The sequence below is a fragment of the Colobus angolensis genome, unplaced genomic scaffold, assembly GCF_000951035.1.
Source record: "Colobus angolensis palliatus isolate OR3802 unplaced genomic scaffold, Cang.pa_1.0 Scaffold169, whole genome shotgun sequence".
In the NCBI taxonomy this organism is placed as follows: Eukaryota; Metazoa; Chordata; class Mammalia; order Primates; family Cercopithecidae; genus Colobus; species Colobus angolensis.
This window is the reverse complement of record NW_012114810.1, coordinates 679665-690687: the sequence shown is the minus strand read 5'-3', so window position 1 is coordinate 690687 and position 11023 is coordinate 679665. Positions and strand designations below refer to the sequence as shown.

Below are 11023 nucleotides of genomic sequence, written 5' to 3'. Positions count from 1 at the left end.
GCCAGGCGTGGTGGCACATGCCTATAATCCCAGCTACTTGGGAGACTGAGGCAGAAGAATTGTTTGAACCTGGGAGACAGAGGTTGCAGTGAGCCGAGATTTCGCCATTGCACTCCAGCCTGGGCAAAAAAGAGTGGTACTCCGTCTCAAAAAATAAAATAAAATAAAATAAAAAATCAATAAAATAAAATGCCACAATGTGGCCAGGAACGGTGCCTCATGTCTGTAATTCCAGGATTTTGGGAGGCTGAGGCAGGAGGACTGCTTGAGCCCAGGAGTTTGAGACCAACCTGGGCAACATAGCATGACCCTGTCTCTATTGAAAAAAAAGCCACAATGGGAAAGAATGTTCAGCGACGCTTGCTCAGTGAGTAAAGAGGTGAAAGCTTTCTGTCAGGAGCATGGATAAATTGAACTTTGACTTTGAAAACAAAACTTTGGGCTCACCTAAAATCTCTACTAAGATTTCCCTTCCCAGAACATCTCTTGGGGCTGTAGAAAAACAAGCAGACACTCCCACCCCAGCTCTTACACAACTGATTTGTCAGGTCAGGGCAAAAGAGGAGATCTGTCAAACACAGGAGCTAGTCTAGGTAGGGATGTGTCCATTTAGGTTCCATGCTAAAGTAAAAAACAAAGGGAAGGACAAAGTACTCTAAAAGAAGATCCTAGATAACATCTGTAGAAGGAAATACAGGTTGAGTATCCTTATTTGAAATATTTGAGACCAGAAGTGTCTGATTTTGAATCTTTTCAGATTTTGGAATATTTGCATTATACTTACTGGTTGAGCATCCCTAATCTAAAAATCTGAAATCCTCCAATGAGCATTTCCTTTGAGTGTCATGTTGGTGTCAGATTTTGGACTTTGGATTTGGCATGCTCAACCTGCATACAACTGAGGCCCACTTCTAAGTAATCAAGATTTCAAATCATTTCCTAATCCCTTTTGCCCTTGCCAATGACTATTTTAAGTGTTGTCTCTTGTAGGTGCAAAGGACTGTTAGCCAGGGAGGACGGAGAAACAGAGGAAAGGGATGCTGTTCGTCTCCTTTCTACCCATTCCAACTGAAACACCCCAAGAAAAATGTAGCAAGTTTCAAGTCCTTTTCTCTCATCTCCCACAAATCATGTGGCAAAGGATTTGAGTAATTCTCAAAAATAAGGGGGCACAATGGGGATGAGGAAGGAACATTGCTGGAACATCCAATTTACCATGACCCTGAACATGTCCAGGGTAGACTGGTTTAGCTAACTCTCAAGTCAAACATAAAAACCTGCAACCTGCATTTGTGTTTTCCTTTTGAGACGGAGTCTCGCTCTGTCGCCCAGGCTGGAATGCAGTGGCACGATCTTGGCTCACTGCAACCTCTGCTTCCCGGGTTCAAGTGATTCTCCTGCCTCAGCCTCCCAAGTAGATGGGATCACAGGTGCATGCCACCACACCTGGCTAATTTCCTGCCCCCCTCCCCGGAGACAGAGTTTTGCTCTGTCACCCAGGCTGGAATGTAGTGGTGCGATCATGGCTCACTGCAACCTTCGCCTCCCACGTTTAAGCAATTCTTCTGCCTCAGCCTCCTGAGTAGCTGGGATTACAGGCATGCACCACCACGCCCGGCTAATTTTTGTATTTTTAGTAGAGATGGGGTTTCACCATGTTGGCCAGGCTGGTCTTGAACTCCTGACCTTGTGATCCACCGGCCTCGGCCTCCCAAAGTGCTGGGATTACAAGCGTGAGCCACCGCACCTAGCCCCAATTTTTGTATTTTTAGTAGACACAGCTTTGTCATATTGTCCAGGTTGGTCTCGAACTCCTGATCTCAAGTGATCTGCCCGCCTCAGGCTCCCTAAGTGCTGTGATTACAAGCGTGAGCCAGCACGCCCAGCCTGTATTTGTGTTTCCTCACTTGGCATTGAGGAACTCACTAGCCCCTCCACCCATATCTGTATTCTCAATTTTTGATTCTTCCCTAGGTGTGAACAAAGGATAGAAAAACATAAAATTTAAAAAAGAAAATATATGGTTGGCTCTGTCTGGGGATTCTGCATCTGTGGATTCAACCAACCACAGAACAAAAGTATTGGGGGGGGGGAAGGTAATAAAAATAATTAAAAAGTAACACAAATTTCAAAACCGATACTGTATACAACTATGTACGTGGCACTTACATTGTATTAGGTATTAGTAATCTAGAGATGATTTAAAATTTACTGGAGGATGTGGGTAGGTTATATGCAAATAAATACTATGCCATTGTATGTATGGGACTTGAGCATCTGTGGATTTTGGTATCCATGGGGTCCTGGAACCTGGTATCCCTCATGGATACCGAAGAGGGTTGACTGTAACTGCAATTACCAACTTCTACATAGATGTTGGCCTTCTTATCTTCTTCCCCTCAAACTTGTAACTAAGTAAAGGCTTCTCCTTTCTTTCCCCAGCAGTTAGTCAAAAGTAACTGATAACTGTTTTACACTGCACTTGCTTCTTTGCTTTAGAGTGCTTCTATTTCCTTCTACACGGGGAAGATAGAATAGGATGTTTACTTAAGGGCCGATATCTCTCTTACCGATGACCCTCTCATAGCCTTGCCTATGCAGTCTCAATGAATTATTACTCAGCAATTGTGAACAGCAGCTGACCGGACTTGTCCATACAGTTACTCATAAACAAGTATGAGAAACACCCCAATACTCCAAACCCCACTCTGATGGTGTTTGCATTGCTATGTCTACATACATAACTCATCCCTGCTATACAAGATTGGCTTACATTAAAAAAAAGTAGACAGAGGAAATTATGAATAACGTGCCCAGAAAACCTAATGAGGAAGTCTCAAAGCTGTTGCTTCTTTAGGGGTAATCAGGTGGGCAAGTCAAGGTCCCAAGAGACAAGGAAAAAAGGGTGAGCCAGATTCCAGTACAGTCGTACACCCTACATGCTGGGTGTGTTCCCAGGCCACTGCTAGTTAAGTGTCTGGTGATACATGCACGTACCTTCACGTAAGCAAAGCTGCTATTTAGAGCCTTCTACCCTGCCAGTGACCCAGATGCAGTGACTATTCCTCTTTACCCCTTAAAGCCAGCATTCCAACCCAGCCTCACTGGGTTATGAACAAGGGATGGGGTAATACAGAAGGGTTAAGTGTGGCTTCTGCACAACAGATTGCCAATATGCAGTAAGAAGGACAGATGTGGGCAAAGAATTGGCCAGAAGGATCCCTACTACCACCCTAAACCCGCAATTCTATGCTTGCTTTAAAAATGCTTCTTGGCTCACAGTTGCAGTCTTTTGAAGACATGCACAAAAAATTAATACAGTATATCCCACTTCACCAACCACTCCCTGAACATCTAGAACCCATCCATTGTCCCTTTCCAAAATTCAATTACACAAAGGATCAAACAGAAAACCCACAAGGCCATAAAGATCTTAGAGGCTCAGATTGCCTTCAGTGACGTTAAGTGCAGAAGTCAAAGGGGACATCTGGAAAAGATCAACATGAGGGGAAAAGTCAACCACACAACAAAGGAAGCCATACTTTATTAACGTGGAAAACAAAATATTGGGGACAAAGATTTTTTTAAAAAAGGAATGTCTGGAAGAGAGTAAAGTGCAAGTGGTCACGAAGTGGGTGGTCTGTGGTATCTCTGTATGTGCCTGAGAAATGTGTGGGCACACACACCACTACTCCCACCCACATACCGTTGGACCAGAAGCCAATACAACCGTATCTTCTGAGATATATCCAGGCTTTTCCTTCTGCATTCTCTAGTTGGTTTCACCTTCGGCCCTGGACAGTCATGTTGGGTCTTTGCTGGAGAAAACTTAGGTTTTCCAACCATAGGCCTACTCCACAAAGCAGCAGTTTCAGCTCCTGAGAAGTTCCCTCCTATTTGCACTCACCAGGAAGCCAGGGGCCCTTGGTCCAAGCCCATCTCAAAGAAAAATGTCAAACCTTTCGAACTAGTTATTTTATTAAATGATATCAATACACATTTCAAAAGGATTTCATTGTTGTTGCTTCTAAAGCATGTACTTGTTTTGTTTTCACACTGAACACGTGAGAATATCAATCCAACATATCTATTTTAAATCTTAACAGGCGCCCCCGCCCATTTAAAAAAATAGTGGGGGATCTGGGGAAAGCAGTAATTTACAGCGGCTTCAAAACAGTAACAGCTGAAGCTCAGTTCGGCAGGAACCGGTAACTTCAGGATTGAGAGTGAATATCCTGCAATTAGGAAGTTTATCGTATTCACATTATCTAGATAGGTTTGCTGTACCCCATATATATCACAAACATTTTATTCCTGGTATTGGAAAGTGTAAAAGTCCTATTCTCTGCTCATTTTCCCCTCCCTAGAATCAAACCAAATTCTGTTTACTCTCAACTTTTGAGAGGGTAGAGGGGAGCAGGGAGAGAGCTCTCATCTAAGCTGCCTGAAGAGTAAACTCTTTCAAAATACTTAAGGACCCTATTTCTGATACTGTATCACTGAACTTTAAGTGGTACTAGTGTATTCACAACCCCTACCAATTCTCTGTCTGTGATTTTACAGTGAGTACCAAGGACCTTACAACTTCTCACATTCTGCTGCCATATGAATCATGTCCTTGCCAAGACACACTATGTTATGCTTTCTTTAAAAAATATCTTGTTTATTTGTTTGAACTCAGGCTGAAATACAAAAGTCAGAGCATGGTCACAGAGTTTTAAATCACAGACACAGAAAGAATAAAACCCCTTTCTTTCATGTTATGAATACCAGAACTGTCTTTTTTGTTTCACTATATCACATATATACACATTGTCATCTTCATTAACTGACGTAAATGTAAATTTTAAGATTTCCTTAAAATTAAGAGCTGACAGTCTCATACAAATCCTCACTTCCATCCTAAAACAAACATATTGAGGATTTTGTGGCTTAAAAAACAAAAAAGTACCCCACAAAAACCCAACTCCTTAAAAGCTCATCTTTGAAACTGTACAACAAAGTCTTTCTTTCATGTATTAACCATCATACTTTTGAGGACAATTATCCCGCCCCAACGTTCAGGAAGCCACTTGCCTGACATCCCCACATTTTCTGATAGAATTAAATGGTCAGAGAGCCTTTTCAAGTAAACACTACTTTTAGCTTAAACAAGAGCAGCAGAGAGAATTCACATTCTTTTATTCTAGAATGAAAAACATCCCATTTAATTTCTGGAAAAAAAAACAACCCTATTTCAATTTTGAAAGTAAAATATAATTTCCCCACCCCCACCCCATTTTCTCTTATGCTTTTCCCTAACAAATGTCTTAGGACTCAATATAACTATACTTTCTCTTCTTTGCTACACTACATACCCCATCCTACACATAAGATCGTGGTATCATGCATTTTTGTGGGGACAGCTACAGGGCAGAGAGGGTCGAGGAAAGAAAGAACAGCTGGCTTTAAGACCAGACAGGCATTAGGAAGATGAATGACCTGCAGCATCCTAACCCCAGAACACATGGCGAGCCCAAATAAATAGAATAAATTACACAAAAACTCCCAAATCATGATGTGCATCTGGTTTATGCTGCTCTTTCTCTGAAAAGTAAGTTCATTCTGAGAGAATCATTTTCTGTCATTACATTGCCCACCCTCCCCCATCTGTAATATTCCACTGGAGGAAAAAGCAACCCCATACTTCCTATAGTTAGTTCTATACTAACTTGGAAGAAAATATGAAACTTGCTAGAATTCTCTGAAAAACTAAGCACATACTGTTTTACTCATCTAACTGGAGATTATCAGTGTGTATGCCTTGGGGTAAGATACTAAATAAAAAAAAAAAAATGGAGTAAAGCAACATTTACTTTTCAGTGTCCCTAAAGATATAAACACTCAAAGTATGATGATTGTCTATTTCCCAAGTACTAGATGTAAAAATACAAACAAGTCTTTCAGTCCAGGGAGAAGGAAAGCACTTATCTCGCATGTAAAACAACTAAGGGCAGAAATGGTCTTTATTTCCTATTGGGAGCAAGAGGTGGGGGTAAGACTTGAGCCTTGAAATGGGATAGACACGTGTGTATAATATAAAGGAAAATGCTACTGAGTCTCCTCCTTTAAAATATCAAGAATAGGGGTAAATAACACAACTGAAGCAAGGGGAAAAGGAAGATAAAGACAAATATTTCTCTAATAGTTAACCTTTTTGAAAACCACCAATAAATAATCACTTACATTAGGGAGGCACCGTGGTAAAATTAATGTCTACTTCTTATATTTAAAAATGCAGGGATAATATTTCTGTTGCACCTTTGTATCAATAGTCAACTCTAGTGACTGTCTTTCTGGCCACAGCAGAAGAAAAACTGAGGGAGATAAAGAAAGTCAAAAAAGAAAAGCAAGAGGCATGAGCTTGGTGCAAGACATGTGAAACTACCTTGAAAACATTTCCTATTATCTTGTTTACAAAAAACAGGCAGGTCATATCACACCATTAATGCTTCCTTTCCTAATTTTGTATACTGTAGTCACTCCTTATTTTAACCTTGAGGCTGATTAAAAAAAGATTTTAGGAGAAGGATAAAGAACTCAACTTCAACATGCCTTTAGAAACAAAACAAATAAACTTGACAGGTTCAAGATCTCCCATATTTCCTCCCTTGCAACATCTCTTGGCTGTTAGCAGACATAGATACACAGGGAAGGGAGCCGAGCTGGCTACAGCACATTCTAAGCTGCAAAGAGAGGGAACAGGAATCCTTCCATTGACTACTCGATAAGCCAAGCCCAAAATAACATCCCAACATTGCACATGTGGTTATCTGTACTGATGGAAGTTTTATTTCAAATGTAATAATACTCTTCAATAGATGGGATAAAATAAAGATTGTTTCCTCCCCACTCCCCAACCCCCCAGCCAAATGAAGTGGCTTTGGTTGTGTTTACTTTTTTTTTTTTTCTTTTTTAATACAAACAACTTGGGGAAGGTAGATAAGTGCAATGGGAGGGAGGATTGAATTGAATAGTAAAACATAAGCATATGTGATTTCTTACTTTGGAAGAGAGGCCCTTTGTTATAATAAAAAAAAAATCGAGAAAGAGAAAACAAATAAAAACAACAATAAACCAAACTCCTACTTCCAATGTTCTCTAGACTGTTCAAAATGCCTTTCCCTTGGTTTCCATCAGTACCTGGGAGGGAAGAATGGGCGTTTTGGTGCAAAGAACGGAGGGCCCCTAGCAAAAGGTGGCCTGGGTCTCTTTAAACTGTGAAACGGGTCTCTGCTGAGAAAAGGTTCCCTAGGCCGAAAGTCTGGCCGGGGACTCCGTAAGATCATGCCACTCCGGCTGATGGTGTCTCTGTGTGAGGGACCCAAGGGGGGCCCACTGCTGCTGTTGCTGCCTCCCCCACCTCCTCCTCCATGGGGTGGGCCCAGGTGTTCCAGAGAATGGGAGGGTAGGGTCAGACTCTCTCGTACACGGCTAAGGCCAGGGCCGTTGAGGTCCCGTTGGGTGGGGCCCCCGTGGTCCCTGGGTCCTGGGAGTACCCCAAAATGCTCAGCCAGGGTCCCTTGAAGGAGGGAACTATGGTCCTTGGGAAATACTGCCACAGCCCCTGCCACTCCGTGCTCTGCCAGTGGTGGGGTTGGGAAGGGTACAACTCCAGAGTGGTCAACAGGGGGTGGAGGAGGGGGTGGAGTAGAAAAGGGGACACCACTCCCACCACTGCTGCTATGTTCCCCAGGAGGGGGAGGAGGAGGTGGGGTAGGGAAAGGAATTCCACTGTGCTCTCCAGGAGGAGGGGGTGGGGCAGCATGGGCCAGGGCTGCCTCCTTTGTGAAGGGGTTCGAAAGATCCACAGAGGGTAGATGAGTGGGTGCATCTCGAGAGAAGATACCACCATGATCCTTAGGAGGGACAGGTGGGGCAGATGATGGCCCCACTGGCTCTCTCTGGAAGGGTGTCCCATGTTCCAAGGGGGATGGGGGAAGATGATGCTCAAATGTTGAGTTGAAACTGTTGGAACGAAAGCTGCCGACACTCTCCTGAAATTGGGGTGCCCGTTCCTTGTATGGTGCTGTTTTAAAGCCAGTGAGGCCTCCGCTGCCCCCACCCCCAAGGGATGCCAACTCAGAGGCACTTGAAGGGCCATTGTCAAAAGAGCTACCTGATGTGCTCAGATCAAACCAACCCACCCTTGAAGCCTCACGCCCGTGTCCTCTATTTCCCTTCCCAGGAACTCGGATGGACTCTACGGTCTGGATTGGCTCCCCTGACATCCTCCTATTAGATGCATTGTGATAACCCAAGGTTTCTATAGGGGCCCCCTTTTCTTCTGTGCTATCAGGCAAGTCTAAGCAGGAGGAGGAGACGCGCGTTTCTATGCGGTAGTGCTCTTCTTGTTGCTGCTGATCAGTGGTGGTCAAGCTGGGCTGGGTGAGGTTTGGGAGACTGACACCATCACTTGGAGTGCCCTTGCTGGGGGCCTGGCCAAAATGCTTATCATCTGAGGGCTTACGTGAGGCGTTTTTAAGCATATTCTTAAATTCAATCGTCGACGTGGTGGAAATGGTGGAGGCCAGGACTTTCTCCACGCCTGATGTGGGTGGGTGACCCGTGGGAGCGGCAAGGGTGTTCTGCGGAGAGAAAAGGGAACGATGTGGGACTGGGTGAGGAGAGTCTGGGTACTGCTTCTGTGGCAAACTGAGATGCCCAGTGGTAGATTGAGACAAGCTATTGTGGTTGGAGTCAGGGGTGAAAAATGAATCATTCTTACTCGGTGATGGTGACCGGTCAGACCCAGGTTCATTCCCTCTTACGCTGAAGGCACCAAATAGCCCAGGGGAAGATGAGAGACGGTCACAGTTCTCACTAGAATCCAGGAGGGCCCTTACAGATGGAGGGAAGGCAGACTTTACCCCAAATTCTTGGGCTCTGTGGCTATAACTGGACAGAATTGGCTGGTACTCGGTGGTATCAGACAGCTTGCTTGATTTCAGGATAGATTTGGCTGGTTTCTTCTCTAGGTTCATCATGGCAGAGGGTGGAGGCCCTGAATACTCAAAATCTCTGTAATCCTCATCTTCTTGAAAAGAAGTATCTGGGTAGAACTTTTCCTGTGAAGAGTCCATCAGGGAAGATGGTCTCTCCATTCCATCAGGAGGCTGCTTATAGGGAGATTCACTGCCCAGACCAAAGGGTCGATATGTAGATACAGAATTGGAGAGCTCTCGGGGGTAGCTTTCATCTCTCCCAGGGGGTGGTGATCTTGTACTGCTGGGTGTTGAGGAACCAGGGCTAATGATCTTAGAAAGCAGGGACATAGTATCTACACTGCTGGATGTGGGCTTGTCCATCATCTCATCCTGGGTGGGTGTCCCGCTCCGTTCATCCCGTACAGGGGTTCCATCAATGTTGTCGATTGAGGTGCTAGTAGGGCCACGCTGGAAGTCTGAGGGATGGCTCTCTGATGGGGCGCTGGACCCCAAACTGCTCAGGATTGGGATGTTTAAGTTTAAGCCACTGAAACCAGGATTACCTTTTAAGAAGTTGTGGATCTTCATTTCCAGGCTTGGGGAGGTGGACTCTGACTCCAGCTTTGGCTTGGAGACCTCTGAAGATTGGCACATGGTAACTTCAGTAGGTGGGGCAGCAGGGCTAGTACTGTGGGTAGCTGTAAACCCCAAAGAGTTGGACGGTAGTTTAAAAGTAGTGCTTGGGAGCCCTGGGCTTTGCCCAATTGAGGCCTTGCTGGCTGAGGTTGAAGAGACTTCAGAAGTTGATGAGTTAGGAGAATAGTTGAAGCTTTTGGAAATAAAAGGTTGGGCATTGGAGGGCAGATTTCTTCCCTTTATGGTAGAGACTGTGGTGTTGGCAGGGGAGGCTGAAGTGCTCTGTGAGGCAGCTTCACTGGCTGGAACTGGGTTCCCAGTAACACTCTGAAGTAAAGATGACAGGCCTGTAGAAACAAAGATTAGAGGGGTTAAAAAGAATAACTCCCTACCATGCAATGCAAACAATGTAGGCTAATCAGATATTCTCATTCATTTTGGTGGGAACCAGATAGACAAGTGTAAGGCCAAAAGGAATCCAGACCAAACAAGCAATGGCTAAATGTCACAGAAAATACTGGGTCTATTTATCAATAAAGAGCAAATCACTGAAATGTTTCCAGTACAGTCCAGAAATAAGCCCAACGTGGCACAATAAAAGGCAACAGGAAGGGGAGATTTTAATGTCAGAATCATTCATAGTTTAAGTTAGGCAAAGCAGGAAAAGAAAGGAGGCAAAATTATTTTTCAAACAACACTTTAAGCCAGTATTTCTTAATGTTTGATCTGTGGAAATGTTTCTCTAAATGCAAACAGATCTGTTCTACCTTTCCTGTCCAACCTTCAAACCACAGTTATCTCTAATAATATACATTGTTATTTTCAAGAGGGAGACAGGCAAATGCAGTAATATACATTGTTATTTTCAAGAGGGAGACAGGCAAATGCAAATATCAGAAATTTATCTGAATAGGAAACACCTTTTTCAAGAAGCATCTCTTGGTAGACTGTTGTTACTTTTTGGAAAACAATGCTTTCAGCCATCCAAGTTTTGGTTGTAAAATGTATCTATAATAAACATACACCACAAAGACTTACAAAGACAGACCACCAGGGACACTGGTCCTTTCACAAGAAAACACACAATCCCCATTTTATAGCATGGAAAATCCAAGGATTATTTAGTCCAGACTGACAATGATGAAATTCAACTGTGTTCACTGGCAGTCAAAACTGTCTCAGAAGCACTGAGAAAGAATTCTTCGAGGTAAAGACTGAAGTTCAATAAAGCAAACTGCTCCTGTAGAAAATTTTTTAGAAAAATATTTGACAAAAAGATAACAGAAGGGTCTATAAATTCAATCTTTTTTTTTTTTTTTTTTTTGAGACAGAGTCTTGCTCTGTCACCCAGGCTGGAGTGCAGTGGCGTGATCTTGGCTCACTGCAAGCTTCACCTCCCAGGTTCACGCCATTCTCCTGCC

At 43.7% G+C, this 11023-nt stretch overlaps 1 protein-coding gene across 1 annotated transcript in view; it reads right to left on the bottom strand.

The window, feature by feature from the left end:
- Positions 1-3965: 3965 nt before the first annotated feature.
- RPRD2 (regulation of nuclear pre-mRNA domain containing 2) overlaps positions 3966-11023 on the bottom strand; it is a 126929-nt gene continuing 119871 nt past the window's right edge. Inside the window, exon 11 of the mRNA XM_011937954.1 lies at positions 3966-9949. Coding sequence (XP_011793344.1) covers positions 7176-9949 — 2774 coding nt within the window. The 3' untranslated portion in view covers positions 3966-7175. The remainder of the gene's footprint in view (positions 9950-11023) is intronic.